The 18,132-nt window shown below is 34.8% G+C and overlaps 1 protein-coding gene across 4 annotated transcripts in view; it reads right to left on the bottom strand.

Moving 5' to 3' along the window:
* GPHN (gephyrin) overlaps window positions 1-18,132 on the bottom strand; it is a 642,872-nt gene that overhangs the window by 75,143 nt on the left and 549,597 nt on the right. For all 4 annotated transcript variants that reach the window (XM_040641766.1, XM_040641767.1, XM_040641768.1 and 1 more), the window contains 2 exons: window positions 16,366-16,458; window positions 5,536-5,591 (listed from right to left, as the gene is read on the bottom strand). In XM_040641766.1, the coding sequence (XP_040497700.1) occupies window positions 5,536-5,591; window positions 16,366-16,458 (149 nt within the window). The remainder of the gene's footprint in view (window positions 1-5,535; window positions 5,592-16,365; window positions 16,459-18,132) is intronic.

An 18,132-nucleotide genomic window follows, 5' to 3' on the forward strand; every position in this document is an offset into this window, starting at 1 on the left:
GAAAAAAATGCCATGCAACGTGATTTTATGAAAGACAATTATGAAAAACTAGCATGTTGGTCATTTACTTAAGTTTTGATGTTTAAGAAATGTAGTACTTTATTAACTAAACTTTTTGATTTATTAAAGGCAAGTCAGAAAAATCATTCTAATTATTTCACTTGAAAATCTTTCTAAAACATATTAGTTCACCTTTCAATAATAAAAGTCGAGAAATGTAATTAAGTAATTGAAAAATGATTCCAGTGTCTGTAATAATTTGTGTTTAACATTATATCCAAGATTTTCGTTATCTGAGCTCTCATACAGATGGTACATGAGACTGACCCCAGGACCTGCCCTGAAAACTTCTTTCAGCATAGAGAAAAGCATATTTCTGTAAGATCCATTTGATAGGTTTGATTTGGCCTCATAGGCCAATGATTTAGGTCAGAGTTGGGAAAAGAAATGCTTCAAATTTCCCCTAAAAGAGAATTCTGAGATAATATTAATTTCCTGATAAAAAAAGAGAACTTTCCAAAGATATCTTCTTCTTAAGTATTTAAAATCTTAGGTCACAACAATGTAATATACTTAACATTACTGAACTGTACACTTAAAAATGGTTACAATGGTACATTTTATGTTATATATTCTCTGCTACATCAAAACATTTTTAGGGAATGGTTAAGGAAAAATACCCCTCTACTAGATGTACAAAGCAAAACAGGAAATTTATTTATTAGAAGAGCCTTAAAAATCTTTTTTCAATAATATTATTACTGGAAACAATACCACCAATAGCCCAAACTATCAAACTCTTCAATTTATACTAGGTACAGTGTTGAGTGCATTATTACATTCTAGAATAAAAGCCCTACAAAGACAGGGATTTGTTTTATTTTTTGTTTGCCTCTCCAGATCATATCTTCATTTTCTATCCTGTGCTGTGGCCCAGAAGGCTGACCTCTATGGACTATTTCATCCAGGCTCACATCACTCTGGCTTCTGATTAGGTTCAGTCAATGGGAGTGGTCAAGAAGAGATTAGAGGGTAAGAGAAAGGGAAAAGTAGGGTTTTTATTTCGCTTGCTCTTTCCCTGCTGGGCTGCAGTTTGGTGATGGCTATATCATCTTTATTACTGAGGGCCACAGCTCCTATTGGGTGGCTCTATCTCATAGCTATGAATCTCCCCAGGTCCAGGTACCACTCTTTCCCTTTGCCGCTTTAGACCTAGATGTGGTTGGTAATGGAGTATCACTGTTAGCACCCGGCTATTTAACATTCCTTTGTTGGTTTCCCTTAACTCTATTTCTTGGGTACAGTCACTTTAATCACCCCTTCTCCAGAAATATTTGTTGCTTTATCATACCAAAGCCTAGAACGTGTCTAGCACAAAGTTGGTGGTGAATAAATATTTCTGGAATGAATGAATGAACATGTATGGTCTCAGTAGCTAACAACTACATAAAGTATTCCATCCTTCTTGGCTTAAAACTCCAGTGTTGGGGCGCCTGGGTAGCGCAGTCGTTAAAGCGTCTGCCTTCGGCTCAGGGCGTGATCCTGGCGTGCCGGGATCGAGTCCCACATCAGGCTCCTCTGCTATGAGCCTGCTTCTTCCTCTCCCACTCCCCCTGCTGTGTTCCCTCTCTCGCTGGCTGTCTCTCTCTGTCAAATAAATAAATAAAATCTTTAAAAAAAAAAAAAAAAAAAAACTCCAGTGTTCTCCCTGCTTTTCTCCCATAGCTATTGGCAAAAGAGATTCTTGGGATCAGCTCTGGCACTGAGCTATGTATCTTATATTTCCTTATTCTGCTATTTGAATAAAAGACATTCCAGGCTTTTGGAATGGTTACATTTTTATGTAATTTTTTTTTTTACAAATTGGATTCTTTTCCTTTTTTTTTTTTTAAAGATTTTATTTATTTATTTGATAGAGAGATAGAGAGAGCCAGAGATTACAAGTGGAGGGAATGGCAGAGGCAGAGGGAGAAGCAGGCTCCCCACTGAGCAGGGAGCCCGATGGAGGGCTCAATCCCAGGACCCTGGATCATGACCTAAGCCGAAGGCAAATGCTTAACCAACTGAGCCACCCAGGCACCCCTATTTTTATGTAATTTTCTACCAAGATGCTGCATGGGATTTCATATGAAAAGTTTAGGGTCCAATGCATTAAAATTAAAAAAAAAATTTCAACCTAGATTTTACTCATTTTCTGGGACATCTCTTAATCTACTATACATGGCCATTTTACAGTGCAGTGATTTTTGATGAAAAACATTAGTTTTGATATATGTATTTTTTAGTAGAGGTTCTAATGCTAAAACTATCTTCAGAGCCTATGGAACAAAGATATTTAATATAGGCCTAAATAGGTTCTTCTTTTGCTGAAAGTGCCTTTTTGGTTAACACAGAAAGTGAATCCTAAAGTGAGTTTCAGGACAGTTGCTTCTTAAGATGAAGTGTTAGTTTGGAGCTCTGCCTCAATTTAGTACAGTTCAGTGTACCATATTCTGCAAATTTACTTTAAGTTTTATTATGGTTCTGTCTGTAATTTTCTCTACTTCTTGGTTTAAGCCAACTCTTAAGAACTGTTTTCATGTGATTAGTAAATAAAAAATTTGGCTTCTCTCTAAGATTAGTAAATCTAAGTGATAGGTGAAGAGTTTCTACCAGCTCACTTATATGAGATTCAATGTAAAATATATTATTGGATATATAAAGATATTTATATATCCACTTAGAGTAAACATATAATATACCTCGATTGAATGGAATCAGTTGAAAAACTCTAGGAATACATGAAGTACTTCTTTCAGATTGTTAAGAGTAACAATTCTTTAAGAGTAACTCATTCTTTTTTATTTTTACTGATATACCTTATATGTTTTATATAAAGTAAAAATGGTTAAAATCCTGATTTTTCCTTAATGGAGGTGTTGAGTTTTTTTGAGATTTGCCCAATGACAGCACTTTATAATCATGTAATACTTTCTTTGACAGTGTCCAGTGCTAATCAATAGGGCTACACTGTAAGTGATTTAAAGTCAAGTATTTTGGTACACCAAGAAAGCATTTTGTAAATCACTGTCTCATTGTATGCAATGGCACCTAATTCTCAAGCATATGTACTTTCAATAAATGAGGAATTTGGCTCGTGTAAGATCTCTGAGATTGCTATGAAGTCTGTATGATACCTTAGTTATAGATAAAGGACATCACAGATAATTTGAAGAGAAACCCCATTTTCTTGTACAGTTTTCCTCTTTTTTTCCCATCGACCTTACAAGAAGTTAGCAACTTTTAAGTTTCATGACTTTTGTGTTCCTAGTTCTCTAGTGCAGTTGGAAGTCTTAACTAGTAAATAAGGTTTAAGAAGACCACAAGGCAGTTAATAATCCGTTACCTATCTATCTATTTATACTAGGCTTTGACTACCACAAACTACTTGCGGTTTCCTAAACATTCCATACAATTTTTAAAAACACCTCTGTGTCTTGATTTATACTGTTTTCTTCGCCTGGAATGTCCTTTTCTCATTTCTGTTTTTGTAAAGTCCTCTTAGGTCCAGCTCCAATATTATTTTCTTAATCCTTCTAGGATGAAACGCTCAACCACCCTATTGTCCTCCACAGTACATGGCTGATAGCATTAGTTTAACACTTAATATAGTATATTTAGTTGTTATATTCTGTCTTCTCCACTAGATGTAAACTTCTTAAGAGTAGAAATCATATCTTAATTTACTTTATATCCCTAGAACCCAACACAGTGCTTGGTACACATAGTAGTTGTGTTTGATAAATGTTAGATAGACTCGATTGAAGATCAGAGACCTAGAATAATTGGTACTTTGTACCTTTGTTATACAAATGGATGCTTTAGACATCCAACACTGAGTGAAATACATATCAAGAAGTCGAGTAAATTATGAGGTCATAATACAAGTCATTTATAAAAAAGGGACCCAGGCCTAGGTGTTCTTTTTGTCAGGAAAACAGTCATGAGGATTAAAACCAGCCTGTGTACAGCATCTAATCAGTATAGTGCCAGGCTTGGCTTCAGAGATTTATACATAGTTCTCTTCAATGCCTGCATATAGGGATGAAGTAGTTGGGGTCACCACCATGGGCACCATTCTTCTCCTATATACTTCCTTAACTTCTCCATATTTTCAGTACCTATAGGAGTACATACTAAGCCAAGGAAGAAAAGGCATGGGACATAGCTTTTGCCCAAACCTCCACATTCATTCATTCATTCAATCATTCATTCATATCCTCCTTTGTTTTTATATAATGCTTATCAATGCTCAGTAGTAGCAGAGGAAAAAAGTATCTTGGTCTTCTTCTGGGTCTATTTAATAAGGCAGGAGCTCTTTTAAACAACCTTCAAAATTCAGTGGATTGACATATGTTCTCTATTTCCTCTTAAACATAATGATGCTTACAGTATCATACTGATGCTTAACTTCGAGGCTGTTATTGTATAATTGTAAAGTACTGCTTTACGGTTCAATTGAGTTTCTTCCCAAACTTGTTTGTGCCAGTTTGCGGCAGTAGTTGCTACTGAATTATGTAATTTAAATAAATATTACATAAATTAATGATACATGAGTGTGAAAAGAGTTTTCTCTATAAAAATTAAGTTAAACCTTTGGAAAAACTCAATTAAAAAATCATGCTGGAAACAACTCTCAAATTAGGTGTGGGTGAAGTAGCTGTAAAAAAATTGTAAAAATATAATAAAAATCTAGAAGGATTCTATATTTAGATACTTTGCAAATGTCCTTAAATTTTTTTCCACATTAAAGACCAAAACTAGAAATCACATATAGGTGCTTTTGGGTGTGATTTATGTAAGAAAGACCAGATAGAAATTGAAATAGTAGATATTTATTAAAAATAAAAGCATTAACTCTCCATCAAATTATTGACAAACAGATGTTCACTTAAGTTAAACTTACATTTATTTTAAAAATATAAAATAATTTTCCACTTGTTTCCAATTAAATGGCCAATTACTAGACTCAAAAGCACTAAATAAGAGAACTTCTACTGTACTTCCATTATGGCCCATCAGTGCTTCATTTCTTAATAGAAATATATATATACCTGTTCACTGGCCAGCTCCCTAGTGAGAAAAGCTAATCTAAGTGATTAGCTAGAGATGTTAAATGATTTGTTTCTTCTGATTCCCTGTTCGTAACATAGGTTGGAGAAAAGTCTGAGAAGATCACCTAGAAACTATAGGTCTACTCAGAACATTAATGTTTATACAGGAAGAAAGAATAATCTAATCATAGGACTGGAAAATGCTTGTGGAGTACGTCTGTGAGACATACCAAAAAACCATGCCATATATTAGTAGATGCAGATTTCTTTCAGTTAAAAAAGAATTATTTTGGCTTTCTCATGGGAACCGTCCTTTAATCTCTTTGATAACCTATCTAATCCACCTCTAAGATTTCCATTACGATGATGGTAGAAGCTTAGAATTCAATGATAAAAGTCCATGAAACTGAAATCTGGGGCCTTTCAGGCCTATGCATCTCACCTGCTCACCAGCTTGGGATTCCCCAATGATGAAACGATCTCCTGGGCCATCAGCAGCTGTGAGGTGAACAGAACCAAGAACAAACATCAAAATGTACCTACAGCAAGGAATAAGGATCTAGTATTGGAATTTTAAAATTTGAATCAAAGATCAGATAAAGCTTCAGGAAAATGGAATACTTTTCTGATCTCTTAGACCAGACAATGGCAATGTTACTACTGGTTTGATCTTTAGTATCCATCATTCAGAAGTACCAGTAGAAGTGATTCTAATCATGCTCTTTCTTGGTGTCACTGGAGATGGTCTTCCTGTTGCTCCATAATTTGATACTTGTACTTTTAATTTTTTTTAAGATTTATTTAAATAAGAGAGAGAGAGGAAGCATGTGTGAGTGGGGGGAGAGGCAGAGGAAGAGAATCTTCAAGCAGACTCTCTGCTGACTGGGGAGGCCGATGCCAGCTGATCTGATGACCCATGAGATCACAACCTGAGCTGAAATCAAGGGTCAGAAGCTCAAATGATTGAGCCACTCAGGAGCCCCATATACTTGTACTTTTCAAATAGAACTATTTCTTTTAGCCCATCCTCCTAAATAAATACCACCTTTTCTATGGGTATATATGTGTGAACGTATCTGTACACTATCGTGGATATATCTATCTATACAGATATATTACTATTTATATTCATATGTCTCCATTTTCTATAAATTTTGAACTATTTCATACTATTTTCTTATTTATCACCCAGTCTGATTTTCATAATAACTCAGTCGAGTAGAAAGAACATATCTTCTTTTTTTCATTTGACATTTGAAGGAAATGAGTCACAGAATGAAGGAACTTAGGTTGACAAGTTCTGGTTAGTGGTAGAACTAGGACTAAAACACAGTCCCTTAATTCCCAATACAGAATTTTTTTTTTTAAATAATGGGACAGAACGCTATTTCTAAATCATAATACATAGGCAGCTCTGCATTACAATTTCCGTTGACTATATATTTTAAATCAGAAGAAACACTTTCAGAATTGAGATGGAAAAACTTAACCAATTATTTTCTATATACAGTATAGTAATAGCTGGATGAAAAAAATATTCCTGGAAAGAAGTTTATTCAAAAGGGCTTTCTTCACCTATGATGTGGATTTCAGATCCATACTATTGGCAAGGCAGTGCCTATCTAATGAGTTTTATGATCATGACCATTACTTTCATATCGTCTGCATACAGCAAGGATTTGCGGACACACACACAGTAAAGTTAACTTTCTATATGAATATTTTAATTATATTTGCAATCATGCTGATAAATAATAATATTTCTCTCTTTTAAAAAGGACATACGAAATTCATTTTTAATTTTTATTTGTTTAAATTTATTTTGTTAAAAGATTTTTTTTATTTTAATGTTTTTTTATTATATTATGTTAGTCACCATACAGTACATCCCTGGTTTCTGATGTAAAGTTCGATGATTCATTAGTTGCGTATAACACCCAGTGCATTTTATTTATTTATTTGAGCAAGTGAGAGAGTGAGCATGCAAGTGTGTGCGCAGAGGGGGCTTGGGTGGGGAGAGCAGAGGGAGCAGGACAAGCAGACTCTGCACTGAGCTCAGAGACCAAGTCCGGGTGCAATCCTAGGACCCTGAGATCATGACCTGAGCCAAAATCAAGAGTTGGATGCTCAACTGACTGAGCCACTCAGGCTCCCCAAAATTCATTTTTTTTTAAATGTGACTACAAAGTGGTGTTTTTTTAAAGGCTTATATATAAAATTGTTTATAATGAGTCACTTTTTTTTGCACAGATGACTTTGGTTAACCTGACGTAGAAAGGAACAAAAATTAACATTGAGTCTCTTCTGTGTACTAGATGTAGTATCTTGTGCTTTGTAGACATTATTTGAATTAATAAACTCAGCTTTCTTGTGTTTTTTGGAATCCTATTATATTTTCAGTGCTCACTTGAAAAACAAGAATAGTTTTCCTGCAGTGCTATTCTTATTAGGCTGCTTTTGTGTTTTTTTAAAAAAATTTTTAAATGAGCAATTTAAAATAGACATAAACCAGACATAGAATCATTGCTTCCACAATTATCAACATTTTACCAATCTTATTTCATCCATCCTCCCATTTATTTTTATAGTATCTTAAAGAAATTTTAATTTTCTTATTGTAGAAAATTAAAAAGTCAATTATCTTTCAGAATTCCACACTAACTATATCTTAAGTGTGAATAAAGTTATTTTAAATTATTTTCTCTATTAGAGATATTACCAGCTTGCCACCTCTCATAAGCAACCTAGACATTTTCTATTTTACCTCTTGCACAAGAGGAAATTAGCAGGGTTTTAAAGTAAAACAAAGCTGAAGCTGAATCCTGGTTCTGCCTATTATTAGCCTCATGACTTTCAGCAAATTATTCTTTTTTTTTCATTTTTAAAAAATTTAACTTCAATTTAGTTAACATATACTGTATTATTCTTTTCAGGGGTAGATTTAGTGATTTATCAGTTGCATATAACACCCAGTGCTCATTAAATCAAATGCCCTTCTTAATGCTTATTACCCAATTACCCCATCCCCCCATCCACCTCTCCTCCAGCATCCCTCGGTTTGTTTCTTTTCTTTTCTTTTCTTTTCTTTTTTTTAAAGATTTTCTTTATTTATTTGACAGAGAGAGAGAGAGACAGCCTGCAACAGAGGGAACACAAGCAGGGGGAGTGGGAGAGGAAGAAGCAGGCTCCCAGCATAGGAGCCTGACGTGGGGCTTGATCCCAGAACGCCGGGATCATGCCCTTAGCCGGAGGCAGACGCTTAAAGACTGAGCCACCCAGGCGCCCCCTCAGTTTGTTTCCTATAGTTAAGAGTCTCTTATGTTTGCCTCCCTCTCTGTTTTCATCTTATTTTATTTTTCCTTCCCTTCCCCTATGTTCATCCATTTTTTTCCCCTTAAATTCCACATATGAGTAAAATAATATGGTATTTGTCTTTTTCTGACGGATTTATTTCACTGAGCATTATACTCTCTATCTCCATCCATGTTGTGGAAATGGCAAGATTTCATTGTTTTTGATGGCTGAGTAATAGTCAACATCCTCTTTATCCATTCATGGATGATGGACATCTGGACTCTTTCCATATTTTGGCTATTGTGGACATTGCTGCTATAAACATTGGGGTTCATGTGCCCCTTTGAATCACTATGTTTGTATCCTTGGGATAAATACCTAGTAGTGCAATTGCTTGGCTGTAAGGTAGCTGTATTTTTAACTTTTTGAGGAGCCTCCATACTGTTTTCCAGAGTGGCTGCACCAATTTGCATTCCCACCAACAGTGTAAGAGGGTTCCTCCTTTCTCCACATCCTTGCCAACATCTGTTGTTTTCCGACTTGTTAATTTTAGCCATTCTGGCTGGTATAAAGTGGTATCTCATTGTAGTTTTGATTTGTATTTCCCTGATGCCGAGTGATGTTGAGCATTTTTTCATATGTCTGTTGGCCATTTATATGTCTACTTTGGAGAAATGTTTATTCATGTCTCCTGCCCATTTCTTGACTGGATTTTTTGTTTTTGGGGTGTTGCGTTTGTTAAGTTCTTTATAGATCTTGGATACTAGCCCTTTATCTGATAAGTCATATGTAAGTATCTTCTTCTATTCCGTAGGTTGCCTTTTAGTTTTGTTGACTGTTTCCTTTGCTGTGTAAAAGCTTTTTAACCTGATGAAGTCCCAATAGTTCATTTTTGCTTTTGTTTCCCTTGCCTCAGCAAATTATTAAGCCTTTCTCCAAACTTCAGTTTTCTTGTTGATAAAAATTGAGATAATACTTTAAAAATAATATATTTTAAAGCTTTCTATTCCTTTCATTCATTCACTAAATTTCTATAGAAGTGGTCTACATCCTAAGTGTCATATTAGCTGCTGGGACAGAGTGGAGTAAAACCAGCAGACATCGTTTCTATTCTAATGCAGTGCCAATTTGCTGCAGTGTTTTTCAAACTCTGGACCAAATATGGTGGTGGGCTGTAAACTTGTAAACAATTTTTAAAATGAGAATGAACAGAAATATATTTCCTCATGCATCATAAGGATGAATATTGTTTCATGGAATTTATTTTTGTTTATATATGTGTGCATATGTACATTTATATATTGTATATGTTACATATGTTATATGTGTGTGTATATGGTACTTAATGTGTGTCTTCTTATGGGTGGGGTTAAAGCCATTGATGTAGTGGAGGAGACAGACATTAATCAAATAATCACATTAATGAATATATAAATGCAAATTAAGAAAACCATTCTAAAGGAAAGGAATATAGTTTTAGGAGAACATACAATGAAAGTGCCTAAAGTATATTGGAGGGTCAGGGAAAGCAACCTTGATAAAAGGATTTCTGGTTTGAATATGAAGGATGAATAAAAGGTAAGTAGGCAGAAGGGGTATGTGAGTGTGTGAGAGACAGAGAGAAGAAGAGAGTGGGAGGGGGGGAGAAGGACAAATAGGAAGTGGAAATACTCCATCTGAAGATCCTCACCTATGTGCAAAGGCCTCTGGTTCATATCCTCCTTATGCCCTAGCCACTCTCAATTTCTAGAACTGTAGCTTCCTGAAAGTACCAAGATGACTCATATTTCAGCTCCATAATATATGCTACTTCCATTGCCTGGAGTGTCCTTTTCTCATCTGTGCCTTCTGATTAAAGACTTCTTAGCTTTTAAGACTCAGCTCAAGTATCACCTTTTCTGTGAAGTCATATCTGACTCTTCTTCCCTCAAGAGTCAGCTACGTTCTCTTTTGTTTCCCCAGTGTATTCCCTAAATAACTCTAATTATGGCTTTCTAATTATTTGCAATTATTTGCTTATTTGTCTCAGGGGAATCCATAGCACTTGCTGCATAATAGGTATTCAGTAAAATTTTAACATGTAAAGTATTAAAAATGTTCAATAAATGAATGAGTATGGCTTCTAAGAATCTATTTAGAAGGATGTATGCATAAATGAACAAATAAATAATATTTTTCAACACAAAATCCTGTATTTTGGATGCCTTCCATTTCCTGCTGGTCCATGTATATAGTTTTCAAATGTGAGTCAACATTGACCATCTTTTGAATGCTTAGAAAGACTGCTCTGGTTAATTTTATACAATAACTTGGATTATGTTGCTATTCTGTCTAGCATAGTGCCTAGCTCATCACTGATTTTCAATAAATATTTGTTAAAAGACTAAAGAAATGAATTTGGCATTTCCATAATACTTTGGTGGGAAGTTTGTAATCTATTTGTACATATTAGTATTGTGTTTTCTAAATTTTCTTGAATAATTTCAAAAATGTGTACGCTTTATTTCTTCAGCTAGATTATGAGCTCCTTAGAGATAATCACTTCCTTTCTTTTTTGAAACCCTCTGCTCTTCAACCTTCTTCCTGTCTCCTATTCCCTCACACACATGCAAATACACCTGCACCCATAATGCCTTATATCAATATTGTGCACAAATGCTCCAAAAAATGTCACTGAAAAATGAGTGGCTGGAGATCATTTGGGGCAAGCCTGCTATAGAGTGTCAAGAAGGCCAACATTTGACAAGAGTCCTTAAATGACTCTAAGGAGCAGGGAAGGTGCACTGACTGGAAAGAGAATTATGTGTGCCCTTACACTATGTTCTTCACCTTGCCCTGAAAATTTCTATCTGGGAAACACGTCTCTATATTGCTAGCTGAAGAAGGCTCAGTCAAACCACATTATAGAAGGCTTTTGGTAGCAAGAGAGAAGTTGTTTTTATTATTTTCTTTGTAACTACTCAACCCTTAATGTGCATACAAATTACCTGGAGATCTTGTTAAAATACAGATTCTGATCCAGTAGGTCTGGGATAGGGCTTGAGGTTCTACATTTCTAACAAGCTGATGCTGATGGTGCTGGTTAATGAGCTACCCTTTTTGAGGAGTAGCGCACTCTAAGACTGAACTGAATATAGACAAATTCAGACTTAAAGAAAACATACGGAGTAAAAAATTAGTGAACTACAACAGAAATCCTGATTTTACATTATCACCAACGCTCACTATTTCTTAAAAAGACAGAAGAATAATGATCTATCTAACTTGCTGATATTTATTTAAAAATATCTATTAAAGAGACAGGTAAAAGTTGCCATTTTTAAGATGACTTCTACAAGCTTGGGTGGGAAGGAGCAGAAGTGGAGGTATGTTGGCACATGAATCTAAAGCTTGGAAAGAAATAAACTAAATAAGCCACAGTATTCCATTAGAAAAGGTGGATGGATTCCAAAGATTAATGTAGAGGCTTACAACCCCCTCCCCCCACATTTAGAAATTTCTCTTAATGAGTTTTCTTTTCTTTTTTGTAACTGTAGAATTTAATTAGAAGGAAGTGATAAAACCAATATAAAACAAATTATATAATGCAGTAAATACATTATATAACTGATTGATAATGCTTAATGCTAGACCCTGAAGTTGCTCCCACTTCTGCTTTCTTTTTTTTAATGTCCAGAAAACACTTTAGTTTTCCTCACTTGTTTATTTAAAGATTATATTATTTTTAAATGGATACCATTAGATAACTATTCACTGTGGCAATGTATAGAGATCTTCCCTGAGCCCTTTGCCATAGAACTATCCTTCATTTTCATTTTCCAGCCATATAGGAACTCCCTTTAAGCCTCTTGAAACACTTTATAGCTATATTTATTTTCAATAATAAAGAGTTTCGACACTTCCATGGTAGGACTGAATAAACTGAGGCTATAGAGACAGCATAGCTTTTGGAGGTCCTAGGAAATATCTTTGACAGAAGAATCAGGCAAAGGGATTAAGAACTGATTATGGAACCAAGCTGTCTAAGACTAGATAATAGGCCAATAGGGTAATAAAAGTATTTATGTGTATACTGAAATTAAGATTATAGAAAGTGTTGGGTGGGGCAAGAGAAGGTGATAAAACTAGCACAGCAAGATTAATACTTGCTGCAATTATACTGAGGAGTTAAATCAGGTGAGTTGTTTTGAATTTTAAATCTGTGGTTTTTTCTTATGGAAAGCAGGAAGTTAAAAGTAGGACACGTGAGTGAGAAAGCATTTTATATTCTTTACCATCATCTTCCAAGGGGGGAAAATGCCCATGTATTGTTAGTATTAGGAAAAGAGATACTATTTCCTTAAATACAGTATTTTAAGCTTTTTGGAATTGACCAAAATTAATTAATTAAAATATCTCTCTGCTCACTTGAGTAATATTCCCACATCATAAGGCCCTTTTCTTTGTCCAGAGAGACCTATAGTGGAAGGCAATAGGTTATCAAATGGAAAACCAGCTGTGGTCAGGGATTTAGGTGGAAGAAATAGAGAACCTAGAACATGGCTTTTGAGAAGAACAAAAGCTCTAAATCAAAGAGGTGAAACTGAATTTTAGTATGCACTTTAACCCACTGGACGGAAGTACAACAAAATGTTAATAGTGGCTAGGCAGTGAGATAATGGGTAATTTAAAAATGTTCTTTTTAATTTTCTGTATCTTTCATAAGTATGTATTTCAATCAGAATGTAAAAAGGAAAATTAAATTTACTTTAATCCAGTGGCAGGGATTTGTCTTATATCCTTCCAGAATTGTTTATTACACATGGTTCTCAAAATAATTAGTGGCTTGTTCAGACTTTTCCCTCTTTCTAAATCATCCCTGTAAAACAAGTTCTGAAGGGATAACCCTTTTGAATTGAAAAGTTTCAAGAAAGCTGAACTTGGGATGTGAGGTACTTTTGCCTTTATTAACATCTACAAAGAAACTGTGAGATAATAGGCATCCACATCTCTAGGGGAAGGTGGAAATGCATCCAGATTAGCTTAATCAGTGTGAAGAGAGAAATAACTCTTCACTCTTCAAAAATGTTAATAAAAATATTGTATTGGTCTTAAATAAGAGGAAACATGCTACTTCCATTTTCTTTTATCTTTCAAATTCATTCCATCCTTGGGAGAGGTCAATTGTTAAGACTTGAGCCTATCACCTTCCCCAGCTGCCAGCACCCAAAATAAATCTCTTCTTTTTCTTTAAAAAAAAAAAAAAAAAAAAAAAAAAAAAAAAAATTCACTCCATCCTGAATGCAGTTTTAAGTTTATTAGGTTACAGTTCTTCCTATTATATCATCATCACTTGATTCCTGCCTTCTTTAAACTCTGCTTTTTCTTTCTTTTTTTAAAAGCCATTCCTATTTCTTATTCGCTTAGTCATTTTTTACTGTCTTGATTTTTCAACCCACATACCTTAAAGCAAGTGATCCTCCAACTGGTTTGGAGTTTTATGCCACATGTTTCTGAAGGACACTGGCTAACGCTTAGAGATCCAGAGCAAGTTAGCAACCTCTTTACACCTACAGGGTTAGCAATGCTCACAGGTGCCACTGGTTATTACTGGAAGGCCTACAGCAAAGGCAGAGGAGAAGAAAAAAGGGAGAATAAAGGGAGTGGGGAGAAAGGAATGGGAGTAAAGGAAAACAGGGGTGAAGAAGGTATGCGAAGTAGAGTGATAGAGAGCCCCAACAATAGCCTCAAGGATATTCTTTACCAAACACTGCCTGTGAGAGGTGGGCGGTGTTCTGACACAGAAAAGACTGGGACCATGCCTCTTTGTTCACCGATGGCTTTTGCTGCCTTAATTATGATGCTGGTATATACACACAGACACAGCAAACATTCCCACTTTTGAGATTTAACCATATCCACAATGGCTATCTGTTATGTATTATGTCTCTGTTAAATACTCTGTAGCTTGGAGGTAGCAACAGTTCACAGGAAAGAAATAACGTGACAAGCTGCATAATAGTCTGCTGAACGTTTTATATTGTGAGATGTTAGGTGTTTTTCATTTGTGTGTGTGTGTGTGTGTGAAATAGCTAAAAACACCACCATTTCAAAACAAAAGAATAAAGAAGATACCAGATGGTAATTTTATATAGAATTTCTTTGGTATATTCTACAGGAGCAGAAAGGCTCTTTTAAGGCTCATGTAGACTAATCACTCTTTTTGGCAACTAGAAAAGCTAAGAGCAATAGTTTTTTTTTATTGAGCTGCTGCTATCTCATGCAAAAATCACAGAACAACATTCTGCTTGAAAATAATTCTGCCTCAATTTATTTTCTCACTTTCTCCTTTATATTACCAAGAATGTAAAAAATAGGCTTTCTTATCCCTTTGGTATTTCATTTACTAAAGTTGTCTGTTCTACTCTGCAAGTAAGAATTCTTTTTCATTTTATAGTAATCCCATATGGCTACCAATTATAAGTTCAAAACAGAACTGACATTTTAGTTGGAGAACAAGAACCAAGAAGAGCCAACGTGGCTATCAGAAGACTGAAATAATTTTCTTTCTGGACAATATTCATTATAAAAGTACAGTAGAAGGAATAAATTTGGAAGAAAAAATCAGAAGAGCCACCGGGGATTTGTTATTTATGTTTTCAGAAATACTCTAATTTAGCGAGATCAAGCTGAATGAGGTGCATCCAAGATAGTATCCCTGAGAAAGAATACACTACTAGGAATTAACCTCTCCACCACACTTTATTTACAAAGAATAGGAGAGTGACAATTCAGATAAATGTTAACCTTTTTTTTAGAGATGGTCTAAGGAAATGTGTTTATAGTAATGATAGTGATAATAATAGTTACCATTATCAAACATTTTGTAAAGCTGTTATTGAGTGCTTGCTTTTGGTGCCAGATACTTTACTAAGGCTTTTTAGGGTCTCATTCAATCCTCACAACAACTTGTTAGAGTAAGTATTGTTATAATTATCATCATTTTACAGATGAGACAACTCAAAAAGTTTAGAAGAAGCTCAAAAAGTTTAAGTAATTTGCTCATAGTTATAAAGATGGACCTGGTACTGGGACCCAGATCACTCTTACTTTGCTTTTCAAAGCCCATAACCATAACCATTTGCTTATAGCCTCCAACACAAAAAGATACTGCTAAGAAATAGTGATGGAACATGGAGGAGATTAATGAATATATTTAATTATAAAAATGAAATTATTTTAATAGCTAGATAGAGGAGAAACAACAAACAAGTAAGAGATGCCGTAAAGAACCATTAAAAAGGAACTGGCCTTCTTAACAGCTCTGATAAGCTGGGAAATGTTTTTAGACATTTCTTCAATGATATCAGCCTTGAGTTAATAACCAATAATAGTTTCTAAGTAATTCCATTGCATTTTCATTTTGGGTAGCAGGAAATTGCTATTTAGTATTTGCTTTTAACCTTTATGCAATCTCAGGGAACTCTAAAGGTATGAGCTGCTGGTACCAACTGAGGTTTCAGAGCTTTGAAATACAGCTCCTCCAGGGAATTAGAAGGTTCCCTTGTGCTTGCTTTTTATGAAGCTCTTACTCTGTTTGAGTTTAAAACAGAAGAAAAGCCCACCCTAGATGATCCCTGTGTTGGGAATCTGCTCTTTTTTCTTGGACCACATAGATATTTTCAACTAGAAAACATATGGAAAACTTCCAGACCAAGACTGTCTGCTACCTGGTATGTGTAGAGGTCAAAAGAATAAATTATGGTCCAGTGTTTCTATCAATTTCTACATTATTTATTTGTCAACAAACATTTCAAGTAACAACAGTATTGTCACTGAAAAGTTTTAATCCAGATTGTTATATGTGAATAAAATTATTTTGATAACCAAGCAGGAAAAAAATATAAAACTCATTGGGTGCCTAGGCTGAGCCAAAAATCTGAAGAAAAAAAAAATACAGTGTGAGTATGATGATACTCAAAAATCCCAAAATATTTACCTCGGACAGCATAGCCATCTTTTACTGATGCTGGAAAGGGGGGTAGGTTGTCTTTTGCATATACATCTTGAGCAAGGACTCGCCCCATTCCATCTGAAAAAAGAGAAAATAAGAAAAATATAGATTTTGAGAGCAATGGGTTAAACAGGCAGTCATGTGGGTAAGTGCCTGTCTGAAAGGCTTATATATGGGCTCAGTGAGACCTCCTGATTTCTATCCCAAGGAGCTGGAGACAGAAGGAAGAGATGAATCCTTGCGTCTGAAATGAAAGATTAGATTCAGTCAATTAATAGTTATGCTTGCAAAGATTATTTGAATATGAGCAGCTATACAATCATCAAAGATATGTTTCATTTGTTGTGTCATTAATCCTTTAACAACCCAAGATGACTTTCTTTAAAAAGCCAATTCTTGAACATTTTCATATTTGTTGATCCAGTAATTTCACTTCTAGAAATCTATCCTAAGAAAATAGATAAATCTTTATGCACATGTTTATTTTAGTTGTTTATATTATTGAGAAAAGTAAAGAAATAAAAAGATAAATAATATAGAAATTTAAGTAGACAATTATCTATCCTTATGATAAAGTATTATACAGGTTAAAGTAATGTATATGAAGAATATTCATTGACCAGGAAAATTCTTATGACACATGTTTAAAAAACATACAGAACTGCACATGTAGTGTATAATCTTTACTATGTTAAGATAGACGTGTACATGTCAATAGAGAAAGATGAAAAGGGCATACATGAAAATATAAAGCACTTGCTATTTTAGTATATTAGAGTTATGTATGATTTTTATTCCCTTTGTTATACTTTTCTGAAAATTTCCAAGCTTTTTATAACGATCAAATGTCATTTTTATATTAAGAAAGTTTTTTTTTCTTAAGAAAAGTAAAGGAATTTTAGCCTTTGATTTTGGCTTTATTAACCTAAAAAAATTAGTGATTACAAATAAACAGAGGGCCAGTAGCCTGTCTTGTGAAATGACTATTCAAACTACTCTGGATAATAATCATTTTCAGCTACAGCTTAGGAATTTGTACTAGTGCTAACAAGAATAAAAGTTTCAAGAGTCATTACCAATTTCTTAAATATTCTAGAATCTGTCTTTATTATTACTATTATTTCAAAGAGGCAAAATAATAATAAATAGGAGGTGGAGAAGGAGGAAGGGGAGAAGGAAGAAAATCAAACTTGTCTCCAAAGACTAAGTAAATACAGGAGTTGATTTACATAAGCTGTTTGTATAACTTAGAAAACTCCATTGTTTCCAGAGCTAGATGCATGTCTTTTTTTGTTTGTTTGTTTTTTGTTTTTGGCTTTGTCCTTCTTGCCACCTAAGGCCTCTGATTTCCAGATCCCAGGACCTAGAAGTAAGTACAGAGAGATTTTTAATTTTGTATTCCGATCCACAGTGACAACGATACTTTTCCTTTTAGGGAGGTGATAGCTGAATTGGAAGGGAGAACTCCTTAGCAGATTCTAGATATTCCTAGGAGGTTGTAGTTATTCTGGAGCTATGGACCTTAGTAAGACCAGGCAAGTGGTGAAACCAGAGTCTAGTTTGGATTCCTTATACAACAGTAACTGCCAAATGAACCTGAAGCTAAAAGGTAGTCCCTGATGGTGAGCCCCATGGCACTTGCCCAGGATCACAATAAACGTCCTGGGGAGGCTCCTTGCCTGGAACTAATCTGGCCTGGGGTGGTTCATGAAAATGTAAACTCTACCCTAGCTCAGATCCTAAGAGAATGAC

Source organism: Ursus maritimus, unplaced genomic scaffold, assembly GCF_017311325.1.
Source record: "Ursus maritimus isolate PB19 unplaced genomic scaffold, ASM1731132v1 scaffold_25, whole genome shotgun sequence".
NCBI classification, from domain to species: domain Eukaryota; kingdom Metazoa; phylum Chordata; class Mammalia; order Carnivora; family Ursidae; genus Ursus; species Ursus maritimus.